General features: G+C 39.9%; 2 protein-coding genes across 4 annotated transcripts; both read left to right on the top strand.

Moving 5' to 3' along the window:
• The first annotated feature begins 1,115 nt into the window (after nucleotides 1–1,115).
• th (tyrosine hydroxylase) lies at nucleotides 1,116–7,145 on the top strand. 2 transcript variants are annotated; one of them, XM_082538516.1, is made up of 14 exons: nucleotides 1,116–1,294; nucleotides 1,572–1,667; nucleotides 1,769–1,972; nucleotides 2,602–2,776; nucleotides 2,873–2,961; nucleotides 3,071–3,138; nucleotides 3,234–3,284; nucleotides 3,976–4,121; nucleotides 4,274–4,409; nucleotides 4,771–4,840; nucleotides 4,926–4,982; nucleotides 5,305–5,400; nucleotides 5,482–5,615; nucleotides 6,218–7,145. In XM_082538516.1, exons 1-14 carry the CDS (start codon nucleotides 1,211–1,213, stop codon nucleotides 6,375–6,377), a joined length of 1,566 nt encoding a protein of 521 aa, XP_082394642.1. In that variant the 5' UTR covers nucleotides 1,116–1,210; the 3' UTR covers nucleotides 6,378–7,145. The 2 variants fall into 2 exon arrangements, with proteins under 2 accessions (XP_082394642.1, XP_082394643.1); XM_082538517.1 differs by lacking the exon at nucleotides 1,572–1,667 and having other exon boundaries at nucleotides 6,218–7,143.
• Nucleotides 7,146–8,722: 1,577 nt separating this feature from the next.
• igf2b (insulin-like growth factor 2b) lies at nucleotides 8,723–17,802 on the top strand. 2 transcript variants are annotated; one of them, XM_082539919.1, is made up of 4 exons: nucleotides 8,723–8,921; nucleotides 9,795–9,949; nucleotides 12,544–12,721; nucleotides 14,039–17,802. In XM_082539919.1, the coding sequence occupies exons 1-4, from the start codon at nucleotides 8,847–8,849 to the stop codon at nucleotides 14,276–14,278; spliced, it is 648 nt and encodes a 215-aa protein (XP_082396045.1). In that variant the 5' UTR covers nucleotides 8,723–8,846; the 3' UTR covers nucleotides 14,279–17,802. The 2 variants fall into 2 exon arrangements, with proteins under 2 accessions (XP_082396045.1, XP_082396046.1); XM_082539920.1 differs by lacking the exon at nucleotides 8,723–8,921 and adding an exon at nucleotides 9,356–9,446.
• The last annotated feature ends 361 nt before the right edge of the window (nucleotides 17,803–18,163 follow it).

The raw sequence follows: 18,163 nt of genomic DNA, 5'->3' as shown, positions 1-18,163 counted from the left end.
TCGTGATACAGAGAAAAAAAAATACATAACTAGCTTCTTTAAAAAAAAAAAAAAAGATACACCAATTTACTGTTTCCATGCAGAATTGTAGGCTCACAAACAGGGAATGGTAGTATCTATCGTACAGTCTGTTTGTTTCAGGTTTCTTTACTTCCTTAGACTAGCTCTCCTTCAATTAAGGAAGCAACCTGCATTTTCTGCGCCCAGGGCAACATCAGTGCTCTTTAGCATTTTGAGCCTGTGTTCGGGTTTAAGTAAGAGTCACACTGGGGCCCCACCTGCCTCCTCTGCAGCCTTGTATGGTTGCTGCTGTGAGAGCAAGTGGCAAAAGGTCCACAAATAATCATTTTACCTCTTCTTGCCTCTGGGCACTGTACATCACTCACAATCATGTTAACCACTAAAGTCGTCAGGCAAAAGCGGTACAAATTCACTTGATATGGCTTTTGCTGAGGTAAGAAACAGAGCAGGCAAAACAGGAAAACAATGCGTTGTTCTTTTTCTCTTCTGTCTGTGCATGTGTTTCTTTTTCCTTTTTTTCCAAATGAAATCTAATTTGTGAGGAGCTGTGGAGATTGGATTGAGCTGATAAAGTGACTTAATTTTCCACAGTTGACTTTTCTCTGGTCTAACCTTTACGTAAAGCCCTCAGGTCAAAGCTTTAATTATGGTCTAAAAATGACTACAGTGTATCCAACTGCTGCTTGAATACAACACACAGCTTCACCTTACTTATTTAAATTTTAATGAGGCAAACAACTTAATTAAGAAAACCGTATATTAATTTATTCATACAATATACTACAGCACATTATTACATTTTGCAGTTCACTTACTTCTAATTTTACCCTAATAACTTGAAACGTGTTTGCCTTTTTTACCTGCCAAATTTCGAAAATATAAGTGCATTCATAAAGGCCAATGAGAATGTGCCAAACATCTGCAAAAAAGAGCTCTGTCTCAAACTATACAGCACGCTCCAAATTGGGATGAGACTGATAGACTCTGCGCATTGATTGATTAGATTGAGCGTGTTTGACGTCAGAAACGGCAAACAAATGATCCCATAAAAAGGGGAAACCTCCGTGGTGAAAAAAAGAAAAGAAAAACTGTGGGCACACAGCACCGACTGAGAGGTTTAGAGAGAGCCAAAACCATACTACCACTTCTGCCACAGAAGCTAAGTCAATACAGACTTCCGAGCCTGAAGATGCCGCTTTCAACCAGCTCCACATCCTCCACAAAGAGCGTCCGCAGAGCAGCGTCCGAGCTGGAGAGATCTGATTCCATCACGGTAAGAAATATTTTAGAAAACACAAGTTTGTTTTAAATTACAAACAGAAATCTGTGATTGTCTATGGAGTCATCTGTTAAGAAAAATACTTTCAATGAATCACGGAAACTGTTGTATGGCACAAAGAAAACTTGGCAAGATGTTCATTACGCAGCGTCGCTGTCTGGCGCACATCTCAAACGAACAGCTTCCCAGGAAGGAAAAACAAATCCTGCACGTTTCAATTTTACAGTTGAAATCTGCTAAAATGTGTGCTGTGGTCGCTATTTACTCTTAGATATGTCGTAAGGTTTACCTTGATTGCATTGCCGATCTAATGCGCATTTGGAGATGTAAAGCGCACCCATCAAATATCAAGGGAGACATCCAAAAAGTAAGCAAAGCCCATCAGTTACGTCCATGTGGTGTCGTGTCTGTCTTTTCTTACAGTTAAATCGTAACAAGCAGAACTTTAATTTCTCTTTTTTAAAACAGTCTCCAAGATTCGTCGGTAGACGGCAGAGCTTGATCGAGGACGCGCGCAAGGAGAGGGAAGCAGCCGCTGCAGCGGCAGAGGCTGCAGAGGCCAGTGAACAGATAGTGTTTGAGGAGGACGATGGAAAAGCACTCCTCAACATTTTCTTTACTTTAAGAAACTCCAAGACACCTGCGCTGTCGCGGACACTCAAGGTTTTCGAGGTAATCCATCACAATTTATTCTAATAGAGTTTTAAGGGGTAACTAAATATTTTAAAGATTTATTTTGATTTATATGTGACTATTTATTTTGTTTGTTAATAATTAATTTATGAATGCTTCATAAATTCACACTAAGCTACTGGATTTGCTCTTTTGCAAAGATTCCCATTGGTCGGTATTTGTGTCTAGTTGGTAATAATACAGTTATCAACATTTGCACTCTAATATTGTAGCTGTGACCCATTTTCTGGTGAGACAACAGGGTTGCAATAAGTGTGGGAAAATTAAAACCGGTTTTATAGTAGGTAAGTAGTCAAGATTCACAACAAGGTAATTGTAAAATGTTTTTTATTTTAGTGGAATATAGTGGATATGTAAAGGTTGAATAATATTTTATTGGCTATTGTTAAAGTTGGTTACACATTTTAGTCACACAGAAGTACCGAAAAAGGTCATGGAAGAAAACCATTTGGAAAAAAAAATATCTATGTGTGGGTGGGGTGGGGGGTTATTCCATGTTTTGAACAGGAAAGTGTGCATCCAGAATCAGTTATTGTGCTTCACAAATACTTCTCACCTCTGGATCTCTGCTACCACAGTCACATCTCAGCTTGCTGACTGTATTTCAGACATTTGAAGCTAAGATTCACCATCTGGAGACGCGACCATGCCGGAAGGTCAAAGACACCCTGGAGGGCCTGGAGTACTTTGTCCGCTGTGAGGTGCACCTCTCAGATGTCAGTACCCTGATCAGCTCCATAAAGAGGAACGCAGAGGATGTCAAAACCACCAAAGAAGTCAAATGTAACTGATGAAATAATTGCGAAACATTTTAAATAGTCTGTAGAAGTGAGCAAAAAACAGAACAGTTTATTTTTTTCTCCCCGTTTTCTCAACTAGTCCACTGGTTCCCAAAGAAAATTGCAGATTTGGATAGGTGTCATCATCTGGTCACCAAATTTGATCCAGACTTAGACCATGACCATCCAGTAAGTAATGACATTGCCAAGAAGAAGAAATAATTGAATAGAAATAGCTGTCATTACTGGGCTTGTTACAGAAAATGTGATCTGTGTTTGGTATATTTGATTTAAACAGGGCTACACAGATCCTGCCTACAGACAGAGGAGGAGAATGATTGGTGACATTGCCTTCAGATACAGATAGTGAGATGGGCCTTTTCCTAAATACTGCACACACAACCATAAAAAATAGACATAAAATTGAAATGTAATAATTGTGTGCATATGTTTGTCCTCAGTGGGCACTCGATCCCCAGAGTGGAATACACAGAGGAGGAGATTGGCACATGGTAAGGGGCTCTTTCACGCTAGTTTTTAATATTGATAATATAAGATATGAAAAGTTAAGTCTGAAGTAGCAGTGAGCATAAAATTATCATTTACAATGAACACAAAATGTTTTTATCTATTAAAATACATTTCACTGTTATGTTGTTTTACTGTCAACACATTGTGGTCTACCCACCAACCAGTTATTTGCATATGATTTGTCTTTTATGGATGCTTCGGTAAATTAACTTCAGATGGAGGGTGTCACAAGAATAAACTTGAGGTGACAGCTCGAGCTTGTCTGAATAAAAAACATATCCATAGCCTGAGAACAAAGTGTTGTTTGCAAGTTAATAGATGTTTATATTTTACTTGAACAGTTTAGGACAAAAAAAAAGACACTAATGAATGAATTTAGTCACCAGACCAAGTAGAAAAATTATAGCAATGTGCTTTTTCATAAGATTTATACGATACGAGAAAAACACAGCATAATAAAAAAGAGCTCTATAAATATGATGCAAGAAATAAATTGCTTGAAATAGTTAAACATTGCAGGATAAATCCAATTTAAACACTGTTAATTAGCAGGCGCATAACACTAACCATAACTCTAAAACTACACTGCAGTTTTGCTTATTTCCAGTTTTTCCAAGATTTTGATTTTAATAAATGAAATCTCAATTTTTATGTAATTAAATCTTGATTTAGGCGAGAAGTATATTCAACCCTGAGGGACTTGTACACCACCCATGCCTGCAGTGAATACCTTGAGGCTTTTTGTCTCCTAGAAAGGCATTGTGGGTACAGCCCAGACAACATTCCCCAGCTGGAAGATGTGTCACGCTTCCTCAAAGGTAAAAATGGGATAAGACAAAATGAAAAGAAAAGATACGTAAATACAGACGCTTAGCGAATGTCGACTCCACCTATCAGGATTTGATTCTCGCTCTCTCTCTCTCTCTTGCTTACTGTCCCTTCACCACCATCCCCCTGAACACACATGCAGAGCGCACAGGATTTGCGCTGCGTCCAGTGGCGGGCCTGCTCTCAGCCAGAGATTTTCTGGCCAGTTTGGCATTCCGAGTGTTCCAGTGCACCCAGTACATCCGACATGCTTCCTCCCCCATGCACTCCCCAGAACCGTGAGTACTACTGTGACTCTTTTGGCTTTGTGCTTCAACTAATTATAAAGTATACAATCAGAAATAACTCCATAAAAACAAATGCAAGTGAAATTACACATAGCATCTGCTAATAGCAACAACAATTCATATTAAAAAGCTGCCATATGCAAAAGCTGTTGTGTTTATGTAATTATTTTAAGATTCGATATGTTTTTCTTTAGAGAACAGGCTTGCTTTCATTCTGTAACTGTTATGTAATCAGATTGAATTTCCAGTTTGTGATCATAAAGTCTGCATCCAATCAAACTGAACTGTGTGGTGTTTTTCATTCAAGATCAAACATTGTCGTGAATTGAAATAACTTTTGCTTTCTCTTCAGTGACTGCGTCCATGAATTACTGGGCCACGTACCCATGCTGGCTGATCGCACTTTTGCCCAGTTTTCACAGGTTAGTGCTGAAGAGATTAACAGCCTTACAGATCATTCAGTTCTTTTGTGCTATTTAGCAAGAACTGATCTATTATTTTCCACAGAACCTTGGTTTGGCTTCACTGGGGGCATCGGATGAAGATATTGAGAAACTGTCCACAGTAAGACTTTTGTCTTCGAACACAAACAACACATACAAACTGTATAAATATAACTGCAGTGAAGTTTGGGGTTGAACCTCATGTTGCCAGCCCATCTCCCAACAGAGACACACACACACACATGCTCCCACCCTTCTTAGCCTGGGCTTCGAGCACGAACTAAGATACATATCCCATATAGTAAACAATGGAATTAACTATTGCTAAAATATCTTTGAAAATGCATTACTTTGGACAGCCTCTTGTCTAAAATCTAACATGTAACTAATGCACTGATTGTCCATACTTCTTCTCAGTCACCTGCTTTCTGTTTTTCCATCAGCTGTACTGGTTCACGGTCGAGTATGGCTTATGTAAACAAAATGGTGAGGTGAGGGCTTATGGAGCTGGGCTGCTTTCCTCTTATGGTGAACTTGTGGTACGTTCAAACTTTTTTTTTCCTTTAATGCAGCACACACAGACAGCTGTTAGCTAATTCTCCATTTTTTTAAACTTCCAGCACTCTCTGTCTGATGAACCAGAGACAAGAGAGTTTGATCCAGAGGCTGCAGCAGTGCAGCCCTATCAAGACCAGACATACCAGCCTGTTTACTTTATTTCTGAGAGTTTTTCAGATGCCAAGGAGAAATTCAGGTACTGCTCTTTATCATACCAGACATACACATACATAAGAACATACAGAACTGATAAAAAAATGTAAAAAAACAACAACAACGAAAAACAACAAAGAGAGAGGTTATGTGAGGACGAGGTCAGAGAACAGCCAGCCAACCCCCGAGGCCACAAACTATTGTAGGTCAGCCATAGCAGCCAGAAGACAGCTGTTCCTAATGTAGTCTTCCTTACCGAGGCAAAAGTCTGGAGTTTTATTTGGCAAACAGATCAAATGCTGCCCTGCAAAACAAGTAGCTTAAGTGAGTGTTTTCACAATATTCAGCCTCTAGTAGAATGCAGCACATGACATCCCCGACACACTGGATGAGAAAATACCCGCACTGGAATGTTTGAAAGAGCACAGAGAACATTGTGAGCATCATTACATAGGAGTGTTTTCTTTATGTTGTGGAATCCACAGTCTCAATAATTTGCATGCATGTACAACATGGCAAATTATAACACAAGGACAATTTGCAGGCTTGGTTGCTTTAGTCCATACTTTCAGTTGGAGCAAAAAGACAGCCCCATTTGAGATCTTTAAGTTTCTGACTTCTTTACATCTTTACAATTTTGACCAGGGCTTATGTAGCTGGCATCAAGCGTCCCTTCTCAGTCAGATTTGATCCATATACCAGCAGTGTTGAAGTACTGGACAACCCAGTGAAGATCCAAGGAGGCCTGGAAGGTGTGAAGGATGAGCTTAAAGTGCTGACAGACGCCCTAAGTGTGCTATCGTGATGATGCGCTGTCTTTCACCATCCGCCTGTTGTTTGCTTTTCTCTCAGCTGAGTCCACGCTGTTGAAGATTGCCAATGTGTTCATATTTCTGTGCCGTACCTGCTGTATGAATCTGAGTTTTGCTCGTTGTGGTTGGCTGGTTTTCCAGCAAGGTTGCAACCATTAAAACCTCAAAACTCAGTGCTGACAAAGTATCCAAAGATCTTAAATGCTTGCATTTGTGAAATGATGGGGTTTTACTGACTGGACCATTCATGCTTTTAAAGTTTGTTGTTTGAGAAATGTGTCAAATCTAGAGTCACATCAAGGGGAACTCTGATAATGAATGTATTAAAAGAAGACTATATAGCTATGGTATAGATATTTTGAAATTAAAGAATTATAATGGTGTATATTTGGATCGTTTATTTTATTTAGAAAAAATCTGTAACTGCTCTGTCAAAAGCTTTATTTTCCAAATATGTGAATTTAGCATTTGAGTAATTAAATCCATGGCTTTCATATGCTGTTCTTGTCTTGCATTGTGTATTTTATGCTGGTTTCGTCTTGCAGTGTAAATGCATAATAAAAAGGGGGAGGGGAGAATCTATGTAATAACCTATTGATTAGAAACTATCAGATAATAAAGAACTGCAAATTAACATTCCACTATCGTTTCTGTGATTTATCAAGTTTTATTCCTACAGTTAAACTAAAAATATAAATAATTGTATTATATTTGATAGGTTTTTGCTCTTATCGCTGATGGGAAAACCTAGAAATACTTTGGCATGAATTATTATTTAACGACACCTGGCTGCTTCTTATGGAACGCCAGGACTGCCATAATGAATTAATTAAATACACCATTAAATAATTAATTAAATGTGTCAATAATTAATTAATTACATGTATCATAACTATTTATTTAATTAATTAATTCCAATTTTAATTAATTATTGCCACATTAATTATTTAATGGTGTATTTAATTAATTCATTATGGCAGTCCTGGCGTTCTATAGATTCTTGCTTTACATTTGTCTATCGCAAGAGGGAGCTGTCTAGCTGTTTTGGCCTGCCTCGTCATAAAATCACAGCATATTTATTGAATTTTTTTGAGAGAATAAATCTTCTTAAGGTTCTCTTCCTGTCACCAATCTCTGCTTTGAGACGTTATTCGGTCTTAAAAACAAGCTAAAGCTCACAAACAACCCCAAGACATTTTAATGACACTAAATGCACTATAGAAACTCTATTTAATGTGCTTTATTGAAAATAAATAAATAAATCAGAAATCAGCCATTTTTGAAACTGTTATTCTGCATAATCATCGCTAATATATAAATTAAGTTTATATATTATCTACTTTTAAAAGATCTACTTTTTACAGCGTGTGCTGTTTTGAAATAACCCTGAGAAATGCTGTGCATAAGAGAGAAATGTTAAGCTGTGAAAGAGAACACGAGTTTGCTGGGACACGCTTCCTTCTGTTCAGGTAAGAAGATGCGATCAAATCCAGGATTCAACATTCCAGCACAAAAGCTGGAAAGCCGAAAGCTGGAGGACAAACAAACGGAGGTACCGTAACCTGACCAGCAGGTGTCAATATGAGTCTGAAGACACGTCCAGATCTTTACCTTCACCAGAACACACACTGAAATAAGGGGACCCTCGAAGAGTTTTATAAAGCATAACGTGAATGTGCGTGTTTATATGCTAAAATCAGATTTTCAAAGTATGGATCACTCTTTGTCTCCTCTGATGGTACCTGTTCAATATCTGCATAAAGTAGTGCTGCTGGACTGTATGATGCATATTTGTCATAATGTGCATACTAATGCATTAGTAAAGCTCTCCATCATATGACCATCCATCATATGTGTGGCTTGAGACATGCCTGCATCTACTTTCCCACTTGGTGTCCCGCTGCATCCGCTTTCTACTCCCCCACTTTTATCTCCCCTTCACTGTCAGGCACCTTTGACCCCAGTGCCTGCATCTAAGCAGTCTGAGGGAAGCCGCAAACCTTGGCCACAGTGATTCCACTGAATGTTAATCTTAATTACAGCAGGGCGGAGACATTGACATTTTTCTTGGAGTCGAAGGAATTACCCCTATTCTTGTTCAGTCTGCGTCCTGTGTGTAAACATTGTGATTGTAGGTTACAGTGCGTAAACGTGGAAAATGCCCATGGAAGTGTTCCATATTTTGTGACTCTCACCCTCTTATTCTCCCTTCAAGCACTTTCATGAAACGTCTCTGGGCCTTCTATTTTTTTTCATGGGCGAAGAGGAGGAGCAAGGGGTGGGGTGGGTGTAAGGGGCGTGCTTTAGTATATAATACCTCTCCCTGAGAAGTTTTGCCTGTCGCCTAGTCTTTGGGACAGCTTCTCACTCACCATCTCTATAGTTTAACCAACTGGGAAACTAACTCACCTGCAATTTCTCCAACCAAATAACTCCCAACGTTTTGACTACTGCCATCTGACATGGAAACCCAGCAAAGATACGGACATCACTCACTTTGCCACACCTGCCGGAGAACGCAGAACAGCCGAATGAAGGTAACCAAAGAACAAGCAAATTGTTTTATACTCTCCGGCTCTGCCGTGTGCGTAATGAAAGACGTCTGACAGGGTTATAGCGGAGTTGTCTTGGTTTTATAAGTAGGAAAACCAGTTCGGGTTCTGTAGATGCAGTGCTCGCATCAGTTTTGTGCAGTATGAGAACCGGGACATCTTTTGATTTGTATGCAGCAGAGAAAGTTCAAGATGCATAAACGGCGAGGAGAAGCTTTGAGGCATTTGGGATAGAAAAAGAACAAGTAATTTTAGTCTTCTCGCGCCTGGATGGTGTCGTGGACACGGAGCAAACAGCTGATTTTTTTTACCGGCAGATAGGGGGCGGCAGGTTTGAGGGTCAGTGAGCTCATTCCGGGGTGAGCAAAGGGAAAATATATGCTGAGTTTGGTGTTTTCGGCTAGTTAACTATCGAGCAGCCGGCCTTGCAACTTCAGGAGGGTTGTGTAAGAGTGGAAAGCTGGTGATACTGGCGACTTGTTTTTTCCTCCAGAATAAGCACTTCTTCAGGTGCGACAGACATGACAGCAGCTGATAATAGCGGGCGGGGAAGGTGAAGAGTGGGTCTGCATATTGCGACATGATTTGAGATGATTTTCTTTTTCTGAATTTCTACTTTGTCGAACATTTGAGCACGTACACCGTACACAGCGGGAGCCTGTGATGAAGACTGTACCCTCTTCGTCTGAAAAAAAAAACAAAAAAACAAAAAAAAACAAAAAAAAAACAGTGGCTGATTTTGATTAAAAAATGGTATTTAAAAATGTCATTAACTGTTATTTCGTTAATGATTTCTGTATGCCACAACTTTCTGCATGTCATGGCTACATTTGGTGACCCCCATGCTTCATTCCGCAGGTCAAGAGGATGTCTTCGACGAGTCGCGCGCTGCTCTTTGCACTGGCCCTGACGCTCTACGTAGTGGAAATGGCCTCGGCGGAGACGCTGTGTGGGGGAGAACTGGTGGATGCGCTGCAGTTTGTCTGTGAAGACAGAGGTTTTTATTTCAGTAGGTTTTAAAGCATTACAAGTTTTCACGATGGGCTGTGTGAATGCTCATTTGCCTGTTGAATCTCTCTGTTGTTCGCTTGCACACATCTGTTTGGAGCAGAGGTGGGAAGTAACGAAGTACAAATACTTCGTTACTGTACTCGATTAGAATTTTCAGGTAAAACTTTTGCTCCCTACATTTTTAAACACATATCTGTACTTTCTACTCCTTACATTTTCAAAACAAGCTAGCGACTTTTGCTTTAATCCATTTGACGGTGGTTATTATTTAACGTCTTTGAGCCTTCAAACATCAAACCGCAATCACATTTGCGTATTAATCACCAGTGGATGTCGCACAAAAAGAGATGAAAGAGGCAAAAGCGAGTACCACAGTCAGTGGTTAAAGTTGGAAGGTTTTCTTTTTTATTTGTTTCTTTTTTTTTAAACTTGTTTAGGACAAACAGGTGAGTTTGCTGTACTGTGATGGATTTTAAGTAAAGAACAATGTGTGACTGGTACACAGTGGCTGTGTGCTCATGGTCAGAGGGAGGTTACATCAAGTGCAGCTGGTGGGATTTATTCACTGAATTCTACCTTCATATCAACTGTATATTGTCTAATATAAGGACAGCATAAACAGTGGATGGAAATCAGCGAGGACAATTTATGCAACATCTGCTGACATCTTGTTGAATTCAGCAAAGACCAGTAAACCTCAGAGCAGCAGCAGCAGTACAGATCAGCTAATCACAGCCTGTACACAAAGAAAATCTACTGGAGCTCTCAATAGAAATTCTCGTGAGTTGTGACTCTTTCCCCCACACTGAGCCATTACAGCCGATTTTAGGATCCCCCACCTGCTGAATCCCACTTTAACCTCTTCCCTACTCATTTTCCTGTTTAAAACCATCTACAATGTAGGCAACAGAAAATAGAGAGACTTTTTATTTTCCTCCTTTTTCTCTAAAATTCAGACTGAAATTCTGCATTCCTATCTACCAATATTATTTAATTATTACATTAGTATCACACAAGGTTCAGTGAGCTTTGCACAAAAATAACTGGTAGAAATATTCCTCAAAGAGCTACTTTTACTTTCTTACTTTGAGATAATTTCAGAGCCTGTACTTTTTCACTTTTACTTGAGTAAAGAAGTAGCTTCAGTACTTCAACTTTTACTGGAGTATTTTTTTAACACTAGTGTCTGTACTTCTACTTAAGTACAGAATGCCTGTACTTTTGCCACCTCTGGTTTGGAGAGCTGAGACTGTGCTGCGGTTGTGTGGTATGCGTGTTTGCTATTTTTCTTTCTCACGCACTCACTCACACTAGCGCGTGCGCATACACACAGGGGGAGATTATAGCCAGCTGTGTGTCTCAAGACCTGGTCCAGGCTTCTCTCTCTGCTGAGTCTGCTTACAGCCCATACCTCTCATTGCATATGAAAGACTGGTGAACTGCAAAGGCACACACACACTGGCGACACAATAGGCTGCTTGTTTACCAGTAAAGTAATAGCACCCCATGAGGCATACCAGTCACCTCAGCAATAGTGTTCCCAGGCCAGGAGACCACACTGATGAGTTGGTTGAGGTGGGGGGTTGTTGATGTCAGGCTAAGAGAAGAGCTCATCAATTCTAATCATTGCTTCCATGAAGATGGAGTAATTGTAAAGCAGTGTTTGAGGAAGCATTGTGGTAGCTGTTAATCCTAAACTGCGAAAGCCTCTGTTCGCACAGTCTGCACTGTTTGTGACATACATAACTTCACCTTCCTCTCAATAATCTGATTTCAAACACTTCAGCTGAAAAAAAAACAATTTTAGCTGTTGCTTTGAAAATCAAGGTGTTTTCTTTGTGTGCTGCTTGCCACAGCAGCTTCTTTACCAATCAGGAAGATCGTTATCCAATTTGGGCCAACATAGATGTGCTCCCTTCTCTTTGTCCCCCCACCCCCTACAGCACATTTTCGTTTTCTTCTGCTATCAAATCTGGCCATCCCATGAGATTTCTCAAACATTGTTTGGGTCACAGGACAGCAAACAAGGCCTTTATTCATTGTGGATAATGTTCTCCTGTGCAACATGCTAACCATCCAACCCTTTTTTTCTATACCTTTCTCTCTCTTGCTTTAGCCCTCTTTTCTTATGCATTCTTTACCTCTGTTTTGACCCTCACATTCCCTGTCTGCACCCATCCCCTTTCTCCTGATATCTCTACTTCCCTACTGTTCCTCTCTCCTCAGCGTATTTATCTCTGCTGACTTGGCAGAGAACAAGGTCAAAGAAGAGTTTTCCATTTTATATATTTTGCTATGCCTAATATACCTGAGAGCTTAGATGTCTTTGCTGCTCCCCTTTGGTCTCTACAGCACAGGGTGTTTACTTGTGTATTCACTCATTTAAGGACTTCCAGATAGCCCTAATCAGATTATCCTCTACAAACAAAAAGATTTGTTGCAGTTGGCCATAGAGTTCCTTTTATCCTCTTTGCTCCAAGGGCTGCTATGACTGTCGAAGTAATCCTGCAAAAACAACCTTGATTCATTACTGATGTTGTGTTTGCAGTCCCTAACCTCTACGTCTTCATTCCTTTTTGTATTTTTCCTCAGGTAGGCCAACCAGCAGGGGTAACAACCGACGCCCCCAGACCCGTGGGATTGTAGAGGAGTGTTGTTTCCGTAGCTGTGACCTCAACCTACTGGAGCAGTACTGTGCCAAACCTGCCAAGTCCGAAAGGGACGTGTCAGCCACCTCTCTACAGGTCATACCGGTGATGCCCGCACTAAAACAGGTACGTCTAAGCAACAACAACAACAGGCCAGTATGGGAAATAGTGCTAATCCCAGCTCTATCTGTCCTCCCATCTCCTGTGCCCCCATTCACCTCTGAGCCTAGCCCCTATGTCACTGACTCTTGAGTACAGTGTACCCATGCTAACGCAGTTATATCTAGTTAATTGGCCAATGGAAAGCACTCAACTTACAAAGAAAGTGCTGACAGTCATGGAAAACATCACAAAAGTCATAACACGTTATATTCAGGAAAAGGGTGTGTGTTAAGTGCGTATATGTCCTGTAAGATGGTGGACAAAATGTATTTGTGCCTGTCCCGAACCACCAAAGCTCTTCTGAAATATGTCACAGACATGCGGAAGAGTTTCAGATCTTTTTAATGGATTCACAAGAGCAGTTGCTTGCCAGACCTCTTAAAGCCAGTTAAACTTTTAAACAAGCCTAAAAAAGATGTTTTTGTTTTGACTGCTCATAAAATCAGTACTGGTGGCATGACACTGCTAAAAATGTATAGATATAAATACCGTTACTGAGGAAAGTAATAGGCATTTGAAAGAACGAAAGAAAGAAAGAAAGAAAGAAAGAAAGAAAGAAAGAAAGAAAGAAAGAAAAAACGAAAGAAAGAAAGAACGAAAATAAAAGGCTGTTAGGGACTTAGTTTGGACATGTCTCTAGTTTTTCTGTGTTGGGAGAGTTGATGGGTACAGCCTGCTCTGAGGGCCAGCTGTTCTTGGGCTATTGAGAAGGCCTGGAGTGAATGAAGGGGGATAAACACTCTTCAAGTGGCAGGACCAAAACAAGCCATTCAGATCTAGCACTGGCTACTCACGCATAAATTCTAGCTTCATTGCGACCCCTCCTGCTTTGTCCCTGGTGCTCAAGACAACACCTAGCATTGTTTAAAGGAGTCTTCTGCGTAAGAATTGAAGTTTGTGAATTGTGTTTGTATGCATTTCTGTGAAGGCTACAAAGTTCAATGAGTGGCTGAGTGAGTGCCGGCTCCTCATATGTATATGAGACAAGTGACCGCCCTTCCCTTTGACATTATGTTAAAGAGGCTGAACTAGGCGCTTGTTGACAGCTTCTCCCAGTCAAGGAAACTAAAACAAGGACAAGGCGAATCTGTTATGACGTTCAGCACTCTAAGAATGACATTTGATTTCCGTTTCACTGGCCCAAAAATGACTGAATGTTTTCACATAATAAACAAGGCTTTCCTCCATTGTAATAAGCACTTGAACAATATCTTATCACCCTAATGAACTGACTCCCTCTTTTCCCTTTTCTCCTCTATTTTCGCCCGCACGCCACAATAGGAAGTCCCGAAGAAGCAACATGTGACCGTGAAGTATTCCAAATACGAGGTGTGGCAGAGGAAGGCGGCCCAGCGGCTCCGGAGGGGTGTCCCCGCCATTCTGAGGGCCAGAAAGTTTAAGAGGCACGCGGAGAAGATTAAAGCCAAGGAGCAGGCTATCTTCCACAGGCCCCTGATCAGCCTTCCTAGCAAGCTGCCTCCCGTGTTGCTCACCACGGACAACTTTGTCAGCCACAAATGAGCCCGCTGCCAGCCCTTTGCACAGACAAGAGTTTTGAGGGTGAAAAAAAGACTAGGGGATTATAGCTTTGTCTCTGACGTCATTTCTGTGGCAGTCCTCTTTGACCTCCCCTGCCCTGTCCGAGCTCACCAATCCCTCCCCCTGCACATATCCACTACGTCTTGAACCCCTGGCCCTTTTCTAATGCCCCCCCTTCCCCCCGAACTCCCCCCTCCCCACCAGCCCACCCTCCTCTGGCACACAGACATGCCTTCACATTCTTCCTGTCTGAACTCTTTCTCTCCCACTCTCTTTCAGTCACTGATACAAAAGGCACAAACACAAATGTCGAACAAAAAGTTAACAATTCGGCTGAATGCGGTTCAGGTGGATCCTTAAGCAAAAGACAAAAAGAGAAGGGAAAAAGAAGATGAAAGAGATCTGTCGTTTGCAAGTGTCAAGAGGACACCTAGCGGAATGTTTTTTGTCCTTGTGGAAGACAACTGAAAGTGAAGAGCTGCTTGCATGAAAGAATCCATTCCACATCATTTTTCCTGAGGCGAAAAGAAAATCTCTGTTAGTTCTTTAGTTTGCACCTCTACCTATAAAGGGACTTCCACACTGTAAGGAATTATTTTATAAAATTAGATTCCTGTTCCAGCACCTTTTGATCACAAACAAAAAGCAGAAAAGAGTCTGCAAAATTGCACATTGCCACGGATTACGTCAAAGTAAAGAAAAAAATGGCACTATTTTTTTATGAACAATGAACGTGTAGCTTAAAAAAATGTCATGGTGCTAGCTTTGGGAATGGACTCAAAGAAGAGGTGGAAAAGCACGTTTTTTTTTTCTTTGAATTAATAATTAAAGCTTTCCGTTTTAAGGAAAGTGTGACTTTTTTTAAATAAAATAAAGGATATGGGGGAGCTCCTGGCAGTGGCAATGTCAAGGGGGAAGAGTCACTGAGGAAAAATATGGGCTGTGTTGGCATCTAGGCTCATGGTGAGTGCTAGCGGCTGCTATTTACTAGTTTGCCAGCATAAGCAGCAAGGGATGACCCGAGACCAAGTCCCTGTTCCTCCTGTCCCTCTGAGGCTGCTGGACACATGGAGCACTATGGGGACACATACGGGACACCATGGACCACCTGGATTGGGACAGTACTATAGTTTGGGGACAGTACTTCCTGTTTGCCATGGCTTTGTGGACTGTTCTGGCAGGAAGTAACATGGCATGGACTAAGAACAAGTGGGATAATGATGATTATATTTTATTTTTTGTCTTTTTTCATATCAATGTTTCAATGAAAAAAAAAAAAGGAAAACCCTGTCAGTTTCTGGTACCGTGACATTCCTGTTTTTCCAAGTTAGGCTTTTTTTTATTGTTATGATGTTATTTTACAGTTATAAAGAAAGGGAAAAAACAGCAATAATGTCAACTAACATTTTATTTTTATTGTATATCAGTAGTATTCACATGCTTTTGCCTGAAAACAAATACTTGAAACTATATTTATATATATACACGTCTACATGTATATATATATATCTATATATATATCTATATATATCTATCTATCTATATATATATATATATATATATATATATGTATGTGTGTATATATATATATATATATATATATATATATATATATATATATATGTATATATATATATATATATAGACATTCATTATAGATATATATATAGATATAGATATATAGATATACTATTAGTTTCCAGGGACGTTGTGTTATTTTCCTTTAGTCTGAGCTGTACCTTGCGTAATGAGCCGCCAAGCTTTTTTGTTCGTTTGTTGAAATACAAATAAGGGCACTGTATAAAGGCATTATTTATTTTGTTATAAAATATATTTGAAAAATTGGTCCAAATAATATACGTAGCACTGATGCTCAACTGCTAGATTTATTTTGTATGATCTCTGTTTTCCAATTGGAGTTGTAAGGCTTTTTTTTGTAGATGCTTTGTACCAAAAATGTTGTTTTTTTCCTGTTTCATTTGCCATAGTCCTTTAAATTAATATTTTAACAGCAGCATAGCCTGGATTGCTTAGGCATGTTATGTCACAAAAATAGGCACATACTCTTAATCTGTTGGTCTGCATGGATTTCCAGGAGCCTGTCAGGGTTGTCTGAGAAAATGAAAGCATCAATGAGTAACTTTTTCATTGCTGGAAAAAAAAGAGAAATAACTGTTCAACATGGATATTACTCAAACCCACTATGTTTTTTAAGCCACTTTAGTATTGATGGTAGGGGAGGGGGAATGACGAGTCCTTCATTAAACTGTGTTTTTATAAGTGTGCATGGTGTCCTATGATCTTCTAAGGAACATCTAATGCAGTGCCAGTCCCACTGATACTCTTAGTTGGGTCATGAGGCCATAAGTGTCCACTCAGCCGTGGAGTTGTGGGTTTGCATTACACATAACCAAGTCATCCTATTCATGCCAACGTTGGTGTGATGCTAGCAAACATCAAAGGTCATTTGAAAGTCACTGTCTGTCAAAGAGAGACCATCTATCTATCTATCTATCTATCTATCTATCTATCTATCTATCTATCTATCTATCTATCTATCTATCTATCTATCTATCTATCTATCTATCTATCTATCTATCTATCTATCTATCTATCTATCTATCTATCGAAGTCTCTTTTTGGTATAGCACAGTGACTCTGTACATCATCAAGATATCTTGATCTTGTGCATCATCAATATGCATCTGTATTTGCATTGGTATGTGTGTTTGGGGTTCGGGATTCATCCCTCACAATCTTCCACTAATGCATCCATTATGCATTTACTGAAGGGCTATCATGCTGAAACATTTCTGAAGCACTCAGGAAAAAAAATGTGCTCTCTAAGGGAGAAGTGGAATCGTTGCTGAGTTTAAGAGATAAGCTTGTTGTGGAAGGTGAGCTGAGGTTGTTACCCATACCTGGCCACAATAATAAGTTCTCTGTAACAAACCACTGAAGCCCATGTCAGAAGCAAGGTCATCCTGTGCCACATTATCACAGTTTCCTCCTCTGTTGTGTCATGCATCACCCCATGAAACGGTGACTCAATGGATAGTTGCCATATTGTGGTGTAGAGTCGAGAGAACACTTTGTCTTTTTTCTGTCAGAGAGATCTCAATTATCAAGGCTGCATCTTGTCTCTAATTATATTCTACTTCAGTTGTGCAACAAAGCAGGCAGTGCAATTATTATTATTATTGATATTATTATAATATTTTATATTTTATTTTATATTTTCCTGCTAGGACTGCATTCATTCACTATTGTAATGTTCAAACAGGCTACTCTAGTGTTCTTATGAATGGCGTGGAAGACAACCACTTCTTTTCGCTGAATATGAAGAAATATCTTGCTGAGCAAAGGCAACTTCTTCTGTGTCAGTAGATCACTCAGCCTGTGTGTATTTTATTGATTTAACCTCTGCACGCTAGGACGTCCGAAATGCACAATTCATGTACTTTCATTTTTAATATCAATAAAAAAACATTTTATCAAACATTCAATGCTGATTTACTACTTTGTTCTGCACATTTGCCTGCCTTGGATGTGTGCTTACATTTTTCTTTATATGTGCATTTTTGAAATCCCTTTATATCGGTTAAACCTTATGTACCCTATAAATGATTTATTACATCTTCAGGCCTTGCAAAAATCTCCAGCTGCTTTTAGCACCCACTCTCCTCCTCTCACTCACACCATTTTCTTCTCTCTGTCTCTCTCTCTCTCAATCTGCCTGCTCTTCAGACCTTCTCCTTCTGCATGCCACACTAAACCTGACCTGTTCTCACTGCCTTTGGCACACCCATCTGTACATCTATCCATCCATCCTCCAGTGGCTTGCCAACTACCGGAGTAATCTCCCCT

The sequence above is a fragment of the Aulonocara stuartgranti genome (assembly GCF_965226115.1).
Source record: "Aulonocara stuartgranti genome assembly, chromosome: 7".
In the NCBI taxonomy this organism is placed as follows: domain Eukaryota; kingdom Metazoa; phylum Chordata; class Actinopteri; order Cichliformes; family Cichlidae; genus Aulonocara; species Aulonocara stuartgranti.
The sequence above is the reverse complement of the archived record's forward strand: the minus strand, read 5'-3'. Positions and strand labels throughout refer to the sequence as shown.